This window comes from Alosa alosa, chromosome 6, assembly GCF_017589495.1.
Source record: "Alosa alosa isolate M-15738 ecotype Scorff River chromosome 6, AALO_Geno_1.1, whole genome shotgun sequence".
Taxonomy (NCBI): Eukaryota; Metazoa; Chordata; class Actinopteri; order Clupeiformes; family Clupeidae; genus Alosa; species Alosa alosa.
This window is the reverse complement of record NC_063194.1, coordinates 17,026,790-17,046,424: the sequence shown is the minus strand read 5'-3', so window position 1 is coordinate 17,046,424 and position 19,635 is coordinate 17,026,790. Positions and strand designations below refer to the sequence as shown.

At 41.9% G+C, this 19,635-nt stretch overlaps 2 protein-coding genes across 2 annotated transcripts in view; both read right to left on the bottom strand.

The window, feature by feature from the left end:
• Nucleotides 1–6,615: 6,615 nt before the first annotated feature.
• Nucleotides 6,616–12,455, bottom strand: LOC125296260 (coiled-coil domain-containing protein 134-like). The gene is made up of 7 exons (XM_048246063.1): nucleotides 12,175–12,455; nucleotides 10,073–10,193; nucleotides 9,679–9,800; nucleotides 9,244–9,328; nucleotides 8,588–8,769; nucleotides 8,234–8,305; nucleotides 6,616–7,814 (listed from the first exon to the last, which is right to left on the bottom strand). The coding sequence occupies exons 2-7, from the start codon at nucleotides 10,170–10,172 to the stop codon at nucleotides 7,689–7,691; spliced, it is 687 nt and encodes a 228-aa protein (XP_048102020.1). The 5' UTR covers nucleotides 10,173–10,193; nucleotides 12,175–12,455; the 3' UTR covers nucleotides 6,616–7,688.
• A 205-nt stretch (nucleotides 12,456–12,660) lies between these two features.
• Nucleotides 12,661–19,635, bottom strand: part of LOC125295675 (meiosis inhibitor protein 1) — a 48,390-nt gene continuing 41,415 nt past the window's right edge. Inside the window, exons 28-31 of the mRNA XM_048245026.1 lie at nucleotides 18,191–18,297; nucleotides 13,992–14,123; nucleotides 13,216–13,331; nucleotides 12,661–12,854 (exon numbers count right to left, since the gene is read on the bottom strand). Of these exons, the coding sequence (XP_048100983.1) occupies nucleotides 12,767–12,854; nucleotides 13,216–13,331; nucleotides 13,992–14,123; nucleotides 18,191–18,297 (443 nt within the window). The 3' untranslated portion in view covers nucleotides 12,661–12,766. The remainder of the gene's footprint in view (nucleotides 12,855–13,215; nucleotides 13,332–13,991; nucleotides 14,124–18,190; nucleotides 18,298–19,635) is intronic.

Here is a 19,635-nt window from a genome sequence, read left to right as displayed (position 1 = left end):
AAGATGTGACCTGGTCTTAGTTGCTTGTTAAATTGTTCAAGACATGGAATCTGCCCTCACACTTTTTTACAAGTTGCTGTAGTTCACTTTTGCTCTCAATGTATTGTTCAATTGTCTCATCATCCTCCAGTTGATCTTCTCGAGTGAAGAGAACAATGGTGAACCTCTGGACTAAGACATCTGGGCTAACTAGACCCTTAGCATAATGCAAGAACTCTTCCTTGTTTTCAAGGTCTTCCCCTACAGGAACAACAAGCAGGAGGGCATGTAAACCAGATGAAATATGACTGAGGCATTGCATTCTGTGCTGCTCAAGCTCATCAGTGCTAAGGTCTTTCTAAAGCACATCAGGAGTATCCACAACAGCCAGTGTAGTACCCTTGACCTCAGTGGTCTCCACTTGAAACTCTTTGGTGGTAATTGTTTTGCGCCGTTTTAGACTATTAAACACTTTCCTCCCAAGTATTGTGTTTCCTGAGGCACTTTTCCTAGATCCACGCCCAAGTAGCATCACTCTGACAACAGACGTGTCATTACTGTGAGCAGGCAGCCCTGCAGAGAAAGCAATCGAATAAATAAACAATTAAAATCGTTCAAAAGGATTAATATTAATAATGCATTATACATATATCATTTAAAGTACTTTTCAAGCTGTGAACATAAAGTGACTGCTTTACTAGCTGTAAGACTAATTAAGTGAACATTTGATATAGTGATTTGAGAAGAGGAACCATAAAAGAATAAAAGAGGAATCACAATCCTGTCCAGGATCTTATTCTGGTTCACTGCACAATGCAAATGCACTAGTGTCCATCTCAGTGCCCATAGGCTTGTTGGTCTCTAAATTAAAGGTACTCTAAGCGATGCCACACGTTTTTTAGGCTAAAACATTTTATGTCACTTACTGCAAACATCACCTAACCAACCGCTAGATGTCTGTGTCCTGAATACACTGTAAGAAAACGTGATCTCTGTGGACAGCCCAGGCTCCAAAAACTGCAACAAAAACAACCTGGGCAAACCTAGCCCATAAAAACATAACAAACTGTTCCAGCAAATCACAGGCGAAATGCGCGTTTAAGAGAGTTTCAATTGCATGGGAGCAGCACGGGAGGGAGGGGGAGGAAGTAGCAACCTAACGGCTCCCACACACAGCTGCGTGCATCGCGTTGCTGGAGACGCATCCCATTCACTTTAAATGGGCTCATGTGATCCGTTGCCGAACTGAATTGTGGGTCCGTCGCGTAGCGTTTCTCCCGCTGCTCGTGTTGAGGAGTTCAGCTGTTGCTGCACCGACAGACAGCACCGGCCAATCAAGCCAATCTACGGACGGCACCAACCAATGACATTATGGTTTTACTTCAAGTCATTTGCATAGCTACCGTCGGGAACACCCACTGGAATGCGTTGACGGAATGCAGCTGTGTGTGGGAGCCGTAACTCTCTGTTTTGTTTGAAAGTGACGTTACCCAGCATCGCTTAGAGCACCTTTAAAGGGAAACTTGGCAGGATTAGCTTTATTTCCCCCTCTGCTGGAGAAGTTGTGCATTATGCTATTTCAAACTGTGGAAAAAGGTAATGATAAAACACATGGATTTGTTTACAAGCTAGCAAAACGGTTAGCATAAGTTCAGCAGAACGATGTGGATGTACCAAGGTAAGAAACACAATTTAAAACGAGTTTCTTGTTTCTCACTTCTCTTACCGGGACGGTAGTCCCAATGTTGCAATGTTGTTTTTCCGCCTGGGGACGCTAGGGGGAGTGGGGAAAGTCACCATTTTCACCGGAACAGGTCATTTAACCATCTAAATGATTTCTAAACGGGTTTATTAAGTTGAAATAGTTGCCAAGTTTCCCTTTAAGTATGTGTTGTATTGATAGGACATTACTATCGCATAGTGGAAGCAAAGGAAAGTGATTGCACAACTGACCAAAAAAAAAAACTGGTCTAAAATGAATGGCACAGTATTTCACTGTTATTTTAAGAGAGTAATATGGACAAAGTATATTGACCTGCATGGTGTGAAGCTATATTAATCATGAAACCATATACAACATTTTCTTTTTTTTTAAACTATTGTATTGTTTTTATTTGTAAGCCACTTACAATACTGTCATAATAAATCATATAACCATGACCTTAAAACATACTAGTTATAATATTTGTGATGTAAAATAATATTTGAGCCACCTGTCAAAAACCAGCACATTCTAAACTAACATGAAAGCTGTTAAGGATTTAATGTTTTCTTTTTATTATTATTAATAATAAGTATACATATATTTATTGTTATTATTATTATTATTATTATTATTAATAATACTACTACTACTACTACTACTAATAATAATAATAATAGTGGCTTACATGGCTCCCGGACTACCACTACACAATCTGCGTACCACCAGTGTTACCCACACCACAGCTTGAGAACTTTCCAACAAACAAGTTTTTCAGGTTAAAATTCATGATTCAGGTGAACAGTTGTGTATTTTGTGATATTAAATTTGAAGTTTGGAGCATCTGTTTTCCTTTGTAAACCGGTGCAGTCTTTTTGGAATGATTTGTGATTTGTGATGCTGTGTGCTGGCTCCAATCGAGAAGGATTGAGACATGTCCAACAACTTGGAAAGCAATCAAATTTGTTTTTGCCATGATTGGAATGTGACTTGTTTTCAATGTTTTGATATTATTTAGGAAATTCTTTTTTCATAAATGTTGTTATTTCAGAACTGCAGAGATGGGAAGTAACAAAGTACAAATACTTTGTTAGGCCTACTGTACTGTGATGTGAGTGAACTGTAGGACTGATTGGATTGTTAATTAATTAGGACTGAATTTGCACTGATTGAATTGACTGCGACAGGTGAGATGGTTACCTGAGATGGAACTGACAAAACAGGAATGGGGGAAACGAGGGGGTATGTATGTACTATGGAAATAAGTACATATGCATGTATACATATATATGCGTCTTGCATATATTCCACATTTATGTGCATATAGGGGAAGATATATGGCACTTACATGAAAACGGCCATTTTTGCTATATTTTTAAATATATGTTTCATATATGTGTATGTGTTTTTACATATATGAATTTGGCATATATTGTCATATAGGCAGCAGACATACATTGGGCACTGACATTCTATATTCTGGAGGACCCCCAACCCCCCCTCCCACATATGCGGCAATTAGTGGGGGGGCCTTAATACATCTGGGCCCAGGGCCCCAAAAGTTCATAATCCGTCCATGAATTGGATGGGAATATACGTTGCACTTGACGCACCACTACAAGACGACTCGGCAGATTTGTGCGGCATTCATTCGCGGCAAATCATTTCAGCTTGATGGCAGTAACGTTAACGTTAGCACATAGCCTATAGTAGGAGAGACCAGGGCTGGTTGGAACACTTTTCACTCTCGGGTACATTTCTCCGTCTTGCGTTACAGCTGTCAAAGTGTGATTAACTGAAAGCTTGGGATCTCAGCTAAAAAATGCGTACATTTAATGTCAACAAAAATTATCCCTTGTTTTCATGTGTGCCAACCTGCATCATGTAGTGCTTATCTATCCTACTGCCTGTAAGGCTTTGCTGATGTCTTTCCTGTGTTTTTCTTCATAGGACCCACTGTCAAGACCAATTTGACAGTGGGTCCTATGAGGGAAATTTGGTCTCTGCATTTATCCCAATCCGTGAATTAGTGAATCACACTCAGCACACAGCACACAGTGAACACACAGTGAGGTGAAGCACACACTAATCCTGGCACAGATGCCCGCTACAACTGCGGCGCTCAGGGAGCAGTGAGGTTGAGTGCCTTGTTCAAGGGCACTTCAGCCGTTCCTACTGGTCAGGGTTCGAACCGGCAACCCTCCGGTTACAAGTCCGAAGCGCTAACCAGTAGGCCACGGCTGCCCCAGTATGCGAGGTGGGGGACGAGGAGGAAGAGGAGGATGGCAAGAAAGAGGATTTTTATTGGACACTAGTACAGGGCATTGTAGGCTGTACTGTAAAATACTGTAAACAATCATATGGCCCTGAACATTGTGCTTTCCATTTGTTTACAGTACTGATTGCTCTATAGATTTTGACTGGTTGCAAGTTCATATCAACAAACAACAAGAATCAAAGAACAAGTTTGAGAGATGCAGGGTACTGTAAAAATAGACGTGGAGGAGGAAGAACAAAAAAATGCAAAGAGCAAAGCAAAGTAGTTCTACTTGATGTTTTCGTTCATCAATGGCGGAAAAATATGACATTTGGTTTAAGATTAAAAATGTACTTCTCCCTGAGAACTATATGTTTTGAAACACAACAATGTTTTGTGTTTTCTATTTTCTGGTGTATTGTTTACTGACTGCTTGATAGTGTATATCATTTTGATCATTTTGTTTATGATTTGAGAGCAGTGTTTTTGAGGTGAAAGTTTTATTTTGAGCACAGGTAAAAAACTGTTTTGAGGCGAGGTCAGAGTCAGAGGTTTTGTAAATAGTGCCTGAAGCTGAGGGTTTGTGTTTAATGTTTTAAGAAAATGGAGCAAGGTTTCAGAAATTGTGTTTAGCAATTGAGAAAAACTGTAACAAGTAAGTACTTCTAGACTACTTGACTACAGGAAGTGATTAGGCCTACTTTTGCCATCTCTGCAGAACTGCTCCAAGTAGCCCACTGGAGGAATGAGTTTGATATTTTTGTAGATCTTTATGGTTTGTGAAGAATGGGAGAGAGCCGCATTAAGTTTTTCTATTGCATTAATTTTAAACAGAGGCCCTGTTCTGTTACCCTTTTTTATTTAATTTTCCCTTACTTGACTGCTTTGTGAGTGTGATTTTGTGTGGATACAGTGCCATGTTTGTTTGTCTATGATTTTCTTTTGACTTACCACTTCCTGATTCGACTTTAAACATCTTCAGTGCATGGGCAGGCCAGCAAGTTTTTGCGACACGCTGTGGTAGAACATATGGAAGCCCGTTTCCACCACTTAAAAAAAGAGCCAGACATAAAGTCAAAATCATGACTTTGTATCTCGAAATTCTTCTCATTATTTTGACTTTGACTTTGATTTTTCAAAATTGGCAAAGACAAATGAGACACAACAGCATAACAAAACACAGCAAAAAAAAAGCAGTGGTGGGGATTTTTAAAGTGGGGGGACGCTATTTTAATGACATCATTGCAAAAACTGTCACACTCGCACCTCCACATACATCGGTGCGTAAGGCCAAGGCCAAATTGTTACCAGCTTTCGTGAACATGAAACCGAATAAAAATAAACAAACAATTAAATGACATGGATTAGCTTCAAAATGTAGCCTAATGTCTTTACCCAAACTACACTTTTCCACCAAAGTCTATGGTCTGTAGATTTTCATTTTGTTGTGAATACAATAAACAGAAAACATAGATGATAGATAGATAGCCTAGATAGATAGATAGATAGATACTTTATTGATCCCCAGGGGAAATTCAAGGTCTCAGTAGCATAGGCTACAGACATAACACACACATTCACTAACAGCAGAAAAAAGTAATTAAAAGTAGGCCTATATAATATAAAAAACACAACTAAGCAATAAGGACAGTGAAAGATAAAGAATATCCTAAATATACTAAAATACAAATTATACTAAATAACACTTAATCTAAATCAATTTTAAAAACAGTATTCACATAGTGGGTGATTAATCAATCAATCAATCAATGATTTAAGCGTAGTCTAATCTCCAAGGACATTAGACTACGCTTGATATCTACATTGTAATTGTACATTGTACACTGCCCACACAGCGTGTTGAATGCGTGTGAATTCCCTATACTTTAACACTAAAACAAGGGGCGAATTGAGAATTTCGGAGGAGAAGATCAGGCAGGCTGCCGAGAGACCTGCCCCAATATAGGCGGCATTGGATCATTAAACCATACAATGATCAAAAACATATAGCTAAACAAGGCAAGAAATGTTTAACCGAGAACAATACCAACATTTTAGAGTGGCCCAGCCATAGTCCAGACCTCAATCCGTCAAAAAAAAGTGAGCACAAGGCCAGAGGGATGGCAAATAATCGCTCTTGAGGCAAAGATTGCTGTTAAAAAGGTGCAGCGTAGAATCATTGTGGAGACATGGATAGGCTTGCTAGGTAGCCTATTATAAGAACCATTTTGAGAGCTGTGAATGCAAATCAAGATGTTTCCATTGATTATTTAAAAGGGTATGAATAATTTTGGACACACCATTTTTCATAAAAATGTTAAAAATGATGAAAATGCTTCTTTTTTGATTCTTTGTTTCTACCACATTGTCTTACAACCCTTTGCCATATGTAGTGTAATTTTCAGTCAGAATAAACATATTGATACAGAGAAAATAATCAATGAATCAATATTTGCTAGGGGTATGAATAATTTTGTTCTTAACTAGGTTTTGTCTTGTTACTAAATTTGCTTTAGTTAGACTTTACCTATCATTACATTAGGACTCTTAGAGTGTATAACTGATCAATTTGATAATGTTCTGGTTAACTAAAAGTTCATATTTCTGTGGTTTGAAAACAGGAAGCCTCTCAGGGTTTGTGTAGTTGCAGTTCCAAAAACATTTTTAGTCCCTTGAATTGTTTTGAACCTGGCTGGCAAAATGCCTTTATTTTGCTAATGGCAGCAGAAAACAGATACAAAAAACATCAAAATATCAAACTGGTCCTGAATTTTTCTGAGCAAACTGTATCTCTACATCCAACGACTACCAATATTCTATATCAAATGAATGGGAAATTAAAATATGGTACTTTAACTAACAGGAGGGCAACATACTTATTACCAACAACAATGGTAGAAAAACAGAGTAACAAACTCTGAATGTTAAATAAAACATTGTGTACATATCCCTGGGTGTGAAAGGCTAAAATATCTTCACATTTTCTTTTTTTAAATTGAACATTAATTTCCCTCAGAGATGTTAAAGAAAAAAAAAAGGTATTATCGTAAATCTGGACAATCTGGAAATTTGAGTTATGGAAAAATGAGGTAATGAAATTTATTTAATAGTCCTGTGATCTCCCACACCTCAACACATTATTTAGACATACAGTACCTGACCCTCAAATATATTCATCTATTTATACAACTGAAAGCAGCCATCCTGTACTCATCCCTTACAGAAGACTGTGTGTGACGAAATGCCTCCTGGGCATGTTGACTCCTTTTTCAGGCCTCCTCCAGGACTTCTGTGTATACAGGTCTTTATAGCAGCCAGTTGATTACAAATGTTTGAACTACACACTCCACACTCTGATTACAGCATCCCAACATGACACCTTGCTGATCCTCAAGTGTGTTTCGGTGTAAAGGCATAGGCAGGCAACAGTAATTAAATAAGTAAGTCGGTGAAGGAAATTATACAAAAGCTGGCTGTGATGAAAACCCACAAAGGCGCAGAGCCTTGAGAACCAAGACGATGATGGAGCCCCGGGTACAGTTCTCTACCTGTCTGTGCCTGAGGCACAGTCTTGGTCTTACTCTGCAGCCTCTCAAAACTCTGCACTGTGCCCTGGAGCCTGGTACCATGTGTGGGATGGGAGCTATTCTTTTTGCATTGCTATAACATTTTCCTCTCTTATTCTCATTCTCTTTCTCTCATCCTTTTTCTCTCATTCTCTCTCTCTCTTTCTCTCTCAGAGCTGAGAAGCTAGAGTTCTGTGCGCGAGCGAGAGATCCGGGGGCCTTTCCTAATCTCTTTCCTCTTCTCCTCCTTCCTCCTCCTCTTCTCCTCCTCCCTCAGAACTTTCTGGAAGGCCTCTGCTGTGTGCAGCATCTGTAGCATAAGGGGCAAGACATGTGAGATCCCGAAGTCAACACACCTGTCATTTTTGCTGGTAAAATATGTTACAAGTGATAATGTTATTTTAACTTTGCTATCAAAGGACAGTTTTTCTCTATACAGCAACACATTCTGTAAAGGCTTTTTCCTGACTTGATTCAAGCATAGAAAATTATGAAATATTGCAGCTCCGTATTGTGTCACTATCTTTTGAATTACACAGAACATTTCTGACACCAAAACCTATATGCTGTAGGTGGATGGTTTTATAAAGCTGAAGTTACTTGAACAGAATTAGAAATCTAAGTATGTGTGGCAGTGAAAAGAAGAGATTGAGAAAGGGAAAGAAAGACAAAGAGGAGAGTGAGAAAGGGAAAGAAAGATAAAGAATTCATTGTGTGTATTCAACTCACATCATCCCTCTCTGTGCGGTAGGGGTTGGTGAAGTCTGGGGACTTCTCTGTTATTCCCAGCTCCTGTGACATCTGCCAGAGAGAGAGAGAGAGAAAGAAAGAAAAAAGAAAGAAAGAGAAAGAGAGAGATTAAATCAGGAAAAGGAGAAAGCCGAAGAGGAACCAGGGAGAACTTTCAGAGAAGAAGCAACAACAACAAACATGTCATTGACCCGATATATCCTTCACAAAACCTGCTACCAACTCTGCATAAATACATTTGAATGAGTCCCCACTATGAGCCCCAAAACCTGAACACTTCCTGCATAGTCTCCGTTTGCCTGCCTTCCCCTTCCCCACCACTGCATCTCTCACCAGTGTGAGGACGTGCTGGTGCGCCCCTCCAGTGAAGACCCCCGTCAGGTTGCAGAAGCTCAGGCCCCAGCGAAGGAGACTGCCCCAGTCAGAGTTGCGGTCATAGTAGTGGTGGACGATTCGTGGGAAGCGCAGTGCCACGTCCCCGAAAAACGCAGTGTTCTCCACCACGTGGGAGTATGCTGTGGGGAGAAAGGGGGAGAGAGAGGGACCGAGGGGGAGAGGGGGAGAGGGGGAGGAAAAAAGAAGAAAAGTTATGTGTTTGTGTGTGAAAGAATAAGGGAAGAATATGTCAGAGAGGAGAGATCAGGGCAGAGAGAAGAGGAGTGAACATGAGATCAAGCAGAGCTGCCACTGAACAAAACACATTAGATGGCGGAAATGAGGACAACAAAGGAGGAGAGGATGAGAAGGTGAGAAAGCAAAAGAGAGAGAAACACAAAGAGAGAGAGAGAGAGAGAGAGAGAGAGAGAGAGAGAGAAAGAGAGAGAAAGAGAGAGAGAGAGAGAGAGAGAGAGAGAGAGAGAGACTGGGACGCACAAGTCAAACAGCGAGGGTAAAGCCCTAACAATAAAAAGTCAGTGGAAAAGAACAAAGACCAGGAAAGTAGCATGAAGTGATACCGTCAGGAAGAAAATAAAAAAAAACACACTGACCCTCTTTGATTTTGTCGTCCAGGGGGAAAGGGTCATTTGGCTGCAAGTTGGCTGCCACAAGGACGGCCCGAGAGTCCTCCAAGACCTGCACACCAACAGAACATGCGCGCACACACGCACACACACACAGGTTCAGTGCTGCTGACAATGCAAATCCACACAGAGAGTTGAATACCTTGGGTTGACCTTGAAAGGGAGGGACACATGAAGAGCACTGCAGTAAACTAAAATAAGCCCAGTGGCCAAAGAGATGAGAGAATTTATCTACATATACCCTAAATGTGTGAGTCATTAAAAAGAGAGGCTATTACATGAAGACAGGTCCACAAAAGTGGCACAGAGTAGCAGAAAATGCCCAGTCATCCAGGCTCCTCAATTATAATTGAGAAGCTTCTAAATGACTCAGAGAATGAGAAGAGAAAGAGCAGGATGCACCTTGAACAGGCCCTTCAGCATAATGTCAATGATCTTGTATTGCTGGTTGATGTCATTGAGCTCCACAAGATTCTTCAGTGCATTTAGCTGGTCTTTTCTCTTAGTTTCAAACAGCCTCTTATCTTAGAGCAGGGAAGCTAAGGCCAAAGACTACAAAAGCGAGACAATCAGCATAGACACTCATACACACACACACACGTATACACACAAACGTTATTATTATTATATATTCATGAGAAAAGCTAATTGGTGCACACTTGTGCTAGAATGTGTGTGTAGAATGCGTGCTAGAATTCTACACAACAGACATCAACTCTACACAGAAACACACATCCAGTCACATGACAGGCTCTCTTTGAGGCACACACATGCATGTGGTGCTGATGAAGGATACAGATCTCCAGGTTAGTGTCATGTCTGGGTCTGTGCGTGTCTGAGTCTGCTGATGAGTAGACAGGAGCGACCACCAGCAGCAGGGCACACACAGCAAGCATGGCCGGGAGAGGGCAGTCTGTCTGTCTCAAAGGCACACACACACAAACACAGGAAGAGAGAGAAAGACAGATTGAGGGAGGTCAAGGTTTTGACCACAGACCATTAATTATTTCAGCATTTAACATTCTAGGGGGGAAAAAAATTAAACGTGACCTACATGCTGGACCTGCAGGTTGGTGCCCTACTTTTTGAGCTTGTCAGTTTAAGAGGGTACACTCGCAGGGAGCAGTACTGAAGGCAATCAAACTAACAAGCTGTAGAACACAACCCGTTCCACAGTCGTCCTCATGCTACATAAAAGCCTTTTCAAGTTCCTCTCTACACCATGGACTCAGTGATGTGTGCAAGACTGATCTAAAAGAAAAAGGAAACCTGGGGAGGTGGTGGCTGAGGCATCAAATAAGCTGATGTACTCTCTTTTCACACTCTCTCATCCACTTCCTTGCTGTCTGCGCTCTCCTTCGCTGCTGTCTTTCCCACTCAGAGAAGAGTGTCATCAGTCTCTTTCAGGACTTGTACTTGGCTTTGCCTCTTCACTGTTCGATCTGACTCAGGAGTGTGGGGACAGCAGATGTTCCGAAATAGGCAGCAAGACTGATTAATATTTTATGGCTGTGAGTTTTTGAGGAAAATATTATGCGAGAACAAAATCAAAAGAGGAGGGGGAAACCAAGCAATTCCAAACTGCCACCCTGCATGCTGCCATATTAGAGATGAGAGAGGGTAGGTAAATATTAATAATAATAAAATACAGACTATGCAATTGGGGACTGAATCATTTGGAGAGAGCTTGTGAGGAACATATAAAAAAGGGTCTGAGCAGAGGGGTTGGGGGGGTGCTGGGCATTAGGGAAGGGAGAAACAGATTTTCTGTAATTTTTCATTTCCCTCAGTGTCAGTTCGACAACATACAGTTGAAACAGATGAGAGGAGAGTGCGCCTGTGCCAGCGGCCGAGTGTGAGACCACGGTTACCCACCTCTAACAGGTGACATAGCAAGCGAGCCTGTCGTGGGACTGCTGGCCCGACTGGACATTTAACATGTTGCCTCCACAAGCGTAAAAATAATGTTGTAGCCTAAATTTTTAAAATAAGAAAATAATGCATTTCCCTTCTTCCAATGGATGGAATGAAAATCAGCCAATCTTAAGAAATATAAACACTATAGTTCAGCATCACAAGCAGAACCCGCGCTGAGGCTCTACCCTGATATCAATGGTCATTAGTATTCTGTAGCCATATGATTCTTAATTACACATAGCCATAATTTAAAGTGGCAATCCTCTCCTTGACTGCCACTGCAAAGAACACAACTACGTAGAATAGCAAGCACAATTAATTAAGAGTAGGTTACAATATGTCTTTAGATTTATCATCCAGTAGATTGTTTGGTGCATTTTGCGGAGTGAGGAAATTAGCCCATCCAAGCATTTCCGGAATAGGGTACAAGTATTTAAAAGCTACCCAATGTGTAACTGTAGATTCGTGCACCACCCAGTCTTGGTTGGGCTCTGGTTAGCTGGAAAACGACCAGTGCCTGTCACCTCTGCGTCTTCCACAGAAACCATCTTTCAGCTCACAATCTTGCATGACAGCATGTTCTGTTCACTCACAAATGGTATAGCTGAATACATGGAATGTGTAAAATACCATGCACTTAACGGTTGTTTGTTCATATGGACAGACGTGAGGAATTTTACACTACATCTTTAGTGAGGCACTTCTGTCAACAAATCCAACGTAGGCTACACGCAATAAAAGATATTCAACATGAGCTTAGACTGCATTGGCCAACACCGTGCGACTCGCACAATTCTTTTTAACATAGCTATCCGCAGCAACAACAGGGATTAATCTTTCATTAGGTGCACGCCAGCGTCAAACAGAAGCCGTATGTCATTGTCAGTAGAACTTAAGAGCTAGTTATTAAGCACAATCATGTAGCGTCCAGCTGTGGCAGTCCAGCAGTCGATTTCACAAACTCGATCCTCGCTTACTCACCTTATGAGGGAAACAGATGAGTGATGACTTTCAATTCGACAGATTAACGTAGCTAGTGCTCGCAACGTTGTAACGTGGAAATGTTAGTTGAACGGATGTCATTAGGTGAGTATGTCATCTGAAATCCTTGGGTGATCGATACAATCATTTACATACAACACCCGTTCCCTCCTCCACTCCTGCATCGCCACGATCACACACACTGGCAGGAACTGGGCGACTGACAGGCAGCTAGCTAACAAGTCATGCAAGCAGGCACGATTTGGTTTCCGTACGGAAGATTTTGAAAGACACACAAGGCTGATTATTGGTACGCCGAAAATCACTCTCCTCCAACGAACACTGATGAATAGCGAGCACAGTCAGCAATCACTAGCATTGAGTGGATGGGGGAGGTTAATTTATGACACCCAAAAGCAAGAGAAAATCCAGCACCTCTTTTAAACATTCACTTTTAATTTAAAAGCAGATTTGTTATCAAACTCATCCGTGACCAAACTTTGTTTTATTCAGATAAAGTAGTTAAGGAAGAGACATTGAAAAAAAAAAAAAAGTCATTAATTCATAAATACATAAATGAGAATACAATAAGCTAAACATTAGTACTTCTTGTCAACTCCCTGTAGCACCCTGTGTTTACTGTGACATCTAATGAACAGTAAGACAGCTCCCCCTGACGTCTAGAAGACAGACAGAAAAAAAAACAGTAGGTGGAAAAGAGGGGAGAGGGTGGGACGGGGGCGCAGGAGTTAAGGAAATATAAAACAAATACATATTTTTGCAATGAGATGGTTCTGAGATGCTACAGAGAACACCATTCGGCTTGCACAGGAGCAATAATGATCTTAATGCATGTTACGTCAGCACTCTGAAGCAACAAAGGAAGATCAAACACAAAATGGTATCAAATGACAAAGAGGAAATACTTTGGTGAGGAGACTGCTTTGTGTGTGTGTGTGTGTGTGTGTGTGTGTGTGTGTGTGTGTGTGTGTGTGTGTGTGTGTGCAGGGCTCTGTGTGTCCATAAACAAATCAAGGATACAGAACGCTGTTCTGGGCTGGTTCTGGGCTGGGAAGGCGATCTAGTGACTCAAGCAGAGCGGTGGCCCTGAGAGTGTGCTGCTCAGACGGGGGTGTAAGTGAGGTCGAGTGCTGGACCTGACAAAACACAGAGAGGCAGTGAGACAGATGGTGGCAGAGAAAGAAGCACAGAAAACAGACAGAACAATGGAAAGGCCTAGGAGGGGAGAGAGGGAGAAGAAGGGAAGATAGGGGGAGAGATAGAGAGAGGGGAGAGAGAGAGGAAGGGAAGGGAGGAGGAGAGATAGGGATAGAAAGAGAAAGAGGGTCATGGCTTTTGTCAGATGGAGACATCAGTCCTGACAGAGTGGATGGAGTCCCAGCAGGCTTGTGTCTCTGCCAAAGGCTGCTCACAATAAGCCCTGCCAGTCACCTCACCTGGGACATCTTGTGAATGTCAGCGGGTCAGGCTTATAAGCACACACACACACACACACACACACACACACACACACACACACACACACACAAACACCCATTTACAGAAGAACAACCCATTTGTGCCTCTTTATGAATTTTCAAAGCTGGTAAATGCCAGATCTGAGTCTTGAGTAAATGCTGGTGACGGTGAACAAGCATTGTGTGTGTGTGTGTGTGTGTGTGTGTGTGTGTGTGTGTGTGTGTGTGTGTGTGTGTGATTTGTTTTGAATTTGTATGTTGTGTGTGTTGCGCATGTGTGTGGGTGTGTTTGTGTGTGTGTTGATGAGTTGTGCTGAGTGTGTGCTTGCTCTGGGCTACCTGTGTGAGCAGCTCCTTGAGGGTGTGAGCAGCACTGGGCCTGAGCTTGTCCACTCCTGTCCTCTCCACCGCACTCAGCACCTGCTCCAGCTCCGGGTCCCACTGCACCACCCCGCTACCAGCCTGGAGCAGCTACACACACACACACACACACACACACAGAGAAACAAATTAACACAAATAGTATGGGGAATCGTGCAATTTTAGGAACGGTTCATATAGATTTTTGCAACTGGTGATTTTTTACTTGCTAGGACCCCATTGAATACAAAACAACCTGTTTCCAATTTTTTTCTTCATTTTCAGTTCCAAAATTCAAGATGGTGGACAATATATGCAGAAAAATAATAAAAGGCTTAAAGTGGTCAATTTGTTTGGTAAACAATAATAAGGTAGACAAGAGATACAGACTATTTACAAAAAGATGTATTGCATCATTTGCCAAGAAATTTGGAGAAAAATGGGAAAAATAGAAAAACATTTAAAAAATCTGCATTTTGTTTCATTATTGAAGAGTTCAACAAAACATTGTCACTCAAGTATTTATCCTCACCACTGTCACTGTCTTTTTAATATTGGTGTACATCTCCTCAGAGCCTGCAAAGTTGTGTGAATGGTAAGTTGTTACTCTTGCAAGAACACCTTCTACTGCATTGGCTGGCAAGACAACAGCACTTCACAAGCTCCACAACAGCCTGTGGTGCTGGTGGAAGTTTTGACAGAACAGGAGCCCATTGCCCATCAACAATTTGCCTCCATCCCAGTGATAGTGAGTCAAGAATCTTTGGAGCAGGCACTGTATCTTGTGCCCAAACATTTGCTTGCCTGTGTGCTCTCAGAATTTCAATTTCAACTTAATTTCACTTATAGAGCTGCCAAAACATTACCCATGTCTCATGGCTTTTACAGAGTGTTAAACATTCAGACAGAGCCAATGAGTAACAGGGGCGAGGAAAAAACTCAAAGAATTGAGAAACATATCGGATGAAACCCTAAGCAGATCCACGACTCAAGGGCCTGACCCATCTGCCTGGGGTCAGTTACAGGACAGTAAGGTCTATATACAGAGAATAGAACATGGTATTTAGAGCCACCTGAGGTATATGTTACAAAGTGGTTAGATGGTTACATAACCAGTATGATAATGCATGAATCCTATTTAGTGTTAAGTTCAAATAGTCCAGTGTAGGGGATGAATTGTCCATAGGGATTAGGAGTTGTCATCGGGCAAGTAGTGGGTCTCTAGGCTGCGCGGGCTGGAATCCGAGCATGGGGACAGCAATAGACGATGGTAGGACAATCATAGGGATGGGATTTCCCTAGTTCCCGAGTTTCACTTAAGGGCTTTAGCTGTTTGAAAACCATGTTTTGAGGAGCTGACACACAAATTTCTCACATCCAGCTAACACGTCTGGAGATGGATGAGGACCTACTACAAGCCTATAAAGTGTGTTAATGACATCATCATGACTTGTTTGACTTGAAACAGAAACCTTTCCTTTCCCACGGGATAAACAGTAAATGGCGGGACAAACGGTTGTCTTTCAATTTCCTGACAGGATACAATAGGATACCCGATAGGTCCACCGACTCTATATAACGATGTGATTGGCTGGACCGAAGTTTGGTTTTTTCCACCTCACAAGCCAACGGAGAGTTGCTAGACTACCCTGGCTAGAAATTACATTTGCTGCTGCTAGGGTGCGTCAAGATTTCTAGGCTGAGATGTATCTTTTGTTGACGTTCTCCAGTGCCCATGATAATGAGACTGTCTTTTTGATGTCTGGTACCCTGCGAAGGGCAAGCACCAAGACATCTGTGTGACGTGTAGATATGTGGGGTTTTGCCAAAATGACTTACTGCTACTGCCACCTTTGTGTGTGTGACTGGCAGTTTACATAGTTCAACAGCTTTATGAGCAAGGTAGAGGACGAGGTTGGTTTTGGTTTCCTTCGATCCCAGAAAGCTTTAAAGTCTTTGATTGGTGTAGTCTTGTATTTTGTATCCCTTATCATGAGCTTTTTCCCATTGTATCGACCTGTCTCGTCCTGTCTTTCATGGAGTTTGTGATGGTATAGTTGTTAAATAATAAGTAGCCTATATGTCATTGTAGCCTCGTGCCTCACTTTCAACATTTTCAAAGATGCATTCTGCCAGATCTTAGCAACAGTTTATGTCACTTTTCCTGACAACCATCTCCTGCACAACAGCCATGCCATCTATTAAGATGCTATCCAATGTGTGTGTTAATTGCACTGAGCTACTCTCTGTAGATTGTTCAGATGATGCTGTTTCTGAAACCAGTCACAATTCATGGATGAAGGCAGACTTAGCTGTTAGTGGGCAGCATTAGGCTTGCATATAATCAACAAATTTATATGTTCCCACAATTTCCTGCAAGTCCTGTTAACAGAATTATTGAAGACCAAAGAGCTCATTGTGGACTTCAGGAAGCTTTCTATCTGAGGAGGCTAAAGAAGGTCCACCGCCTCAGATCATGGTGAACTTCTACCCCTGCACCATCAAGCGTATCCTTACCAACTGTGTCACAGTTTGGTATGGCAACTGCTCTGCCCACGACCGAAAAGCATTGCAGAGGGTGGTGAAAACTGCCCAACGCATCACTGGTTCCTCACTCCCCTCCATTAAGGCCATCCAGGGCAAGTGATGCTTGCATAAGGCGCACAGCAGGTTCAGAGGAAGCTTTCCTGCAGCTGAACTCTAGCTCTGCATCCTGGTTGACAACCAACCTACAAAGCCACCCCCTCCAATGCCTCCTTGCCTGTGCCTGTTGAGGTGTCCACGACCATAGCAATCTTGACAGGGACAACAAGGAGGCAGACCCCCAATGTATGTTGTTTATACATTGTTCCCATTACATAGCCATATTTATTCTGCTCTCATAAAGTAACTGCTAACATACACTGCACATATTTATATTACTCTAAACCTCTCTACCTTATATAAATCAACTGTATTCTACTGTCTACACTGCACTACATTTCTTGACCTGTCTATGCACCACCTGTCTATACTTTGTATATCACATTGCACTTTTATTTTTTTTTGCACTTCTGGTTAGACGCAAACCACATTTCATTGTCTTCATACTTGTACTCTGCAATGACAATGAAGTTGAATCTAATCTATTCTAATCTATTGTGGTGAGTGCAGAACAATACTTTAATTCAAATGATTATTAGGTTATGTGAAGGAAACTTTTAATCAGTCAATGTGTTTTTCCGGGTATGCCAATAAATAGCATAATGGTGGTTACACCAATCACTGGTTGATAATCATCATCTCATGTCACCCATGGTCATATTTATTACCTAAGTCATTCCATTTTATTAGAAAATGTATGTATATAATGATAATACCTAACATATATCCATTTAAAATGTTTAAAAAGGCGATTATTTGCAATTTTTGGTGATATATCCGCCATCTTGGATTTTGGACCTGTGCAGTCCAGGAAAAAATTGGAAACAGGTAGTTTTGCAAACTATAGGGTCTGAAGAAGTGAAAAAACATACTTTTTGCGAAAATCTATATGAAATGTTCCAAACACCTTTTTTTGCTACATATCGCCCTGCACTAAAAGATGAACCCCTCCAGAGATATGTCTATTCAGAACACAAAAGCACATCACTCTCTCTTTTCTCTCTCTCTCACATATACACACACACAATACAGACAACATTCTGGTTCTGCCCGAAGATCAAAAGACTCAAGAGATCTAAGATCAGAGCTGTTCATGCTGTTTGAGAGGCTGACAGTTGTTGATGACTTCAAAGCCTGGCAGAAGATCTCTTGTAATGTACTGATTTAGTTAGGTTATTTCATCTTTCCAGACGTATTTGGGGCTGTGGTGAGAAGTTTACAGGATGGTTGTCTACAGTTAAAAAAGAGCTTTTTATGTTATATCATGTAGAATGTATTGCACGTGTATGTGTGTGTGTAGTGTGGTGTGTAGTGGGAGTCTGTGTCTGACAGAGGTTTAAAGGCAGAGTGTATTGCATATATACAAGGGAATGGAATTATGTGTTTGCGTGTGCACGCTGTAATCTGAGGATGTGCATACAGTAAACTCCATCACTTGAGTATCACTCATTTAACATTTCACCATGTAGCTCTGACCTGTGTGAGGGGTGTTGGCGGGCGCGTGTGTGTGTGTGGTCTGGGACCGGTCATCTCACCAGTGTGAGCAGGGCCAGTATGGCTGGGTGCTGCAGCAGACTCTCCCCCGAGTTCAGCAGCGAGTAGAGCAGGAAGCGTCCCCAGGGCTGAGAGGCCACATGCAGTGCTGGGGGAGGAGGGACACACAGGGGCAACCAGGCTCACACATGTCCATAAATACTCATACACACACAGACACACATGCAGATGCAGTGCTGGGAGGGGGGCTCACACATCTCCATAAATACTCATACACACACAGACACACATGCAGTGCGGGGGGGCACACGTGCACACACACACGCACACACAGAAGCAATCAGGCTCACACATCTCCATAAATACTCATACACACACAGACACACATGCAATGCACTGCACACACACAATCACAGAAGCAATCACACACATCTCCATAAATACTCATACACACACAGACACACATGCAGTGCTGGGGGGGGGGGCACACGCACACACAGAAGCAATCAGGCTCACACATCTCCATAAATACTCATTCACACACAGACACACATTCAGCACTGAGAGGGGGGGACACACACACACACACACACACACACACACACACACACACACACACACACACAGACACACACACAGAAGCAATCAGGCTCACACATCTCCATAAATACTCATTCACACACAGACACACATGCAGTGCTGAGAGGTGGGGGCACACGCACACACACACACACATACAGAGGCAATCAGGCTCACACATCTCCATAAATACTCATACACACACAGACACACATGCAGTGCTGGGAGGGGGGGCACACAGAGGCAACCAGGCTCACACATCTCCATAAATACTCATGCACACACAGACACACACACATCAGTCCACCAACACCACGGCTTACAGTATATACAAAACTATAAGGAACCCTTCACAGGTTAAATCCAAAATGGACTAAAAACGAACTAAACTTTTCAGGTGATTTGTTTTAGCACAGTAACACAATTTGATATCCAAATGGTAGACACCATTTGGAAGATACAAGAATCCAAACATTAGCCTTGTTTATACCATCAGCCCTGCAACTTTGGCCCAGGCTATGATCAGCCAATGTGGCCCACAGTATCAGCAGGGCTATACATTGTACATAAAGCTGATGATACACGGGGCAACTTTTTGAGCAATATTGCTGTGCAGTTGTTTCTCATTGTTGTGGTTCTGGCATGATCCCATGGATAATGGGCAACAATTTATTTTCTTTAATCACCAGTAGGCAAATTGTCATGATCATCCAATTACAATAAATGGAACTGGTTATGTTAACCTGAAAAGTTGACCCATGTATCATCAATTTAACTCAGCCTTTAGTCTGCCTCATTGGTGTCACTCTCAGATCAGCCTGTCTCACTGGTTTATGATACAATCACTTTATGATACATTATTCCACTGCTTGGTTGAATTTCCTATTTTCCTACGTAATTTAGAACG

Coding starts and splice junctions, on each gene's coding strand:
- LOC125296260 (XM_048246063.1), bottom strand. CDS start 10,172: ATGCTTGCTGTGTGTGCCCTGCTGCTGGTGGTCGCTCCTGTCTACTCA. Junction 8,770..9,243: donor GGACGACAAAATCAAAGAGG/GTCAGTGTGTTT, acceptor TTCTCCCCACAG/CATACTCCCACGTGGTGGAG. Junction 7,815..8,233: donor ACCGCACAGAGAGGGATGAT/GTGAGTTGAATA, acceptor CTTATGCTACAG/ATGCTGCACACAGCAGAGGC.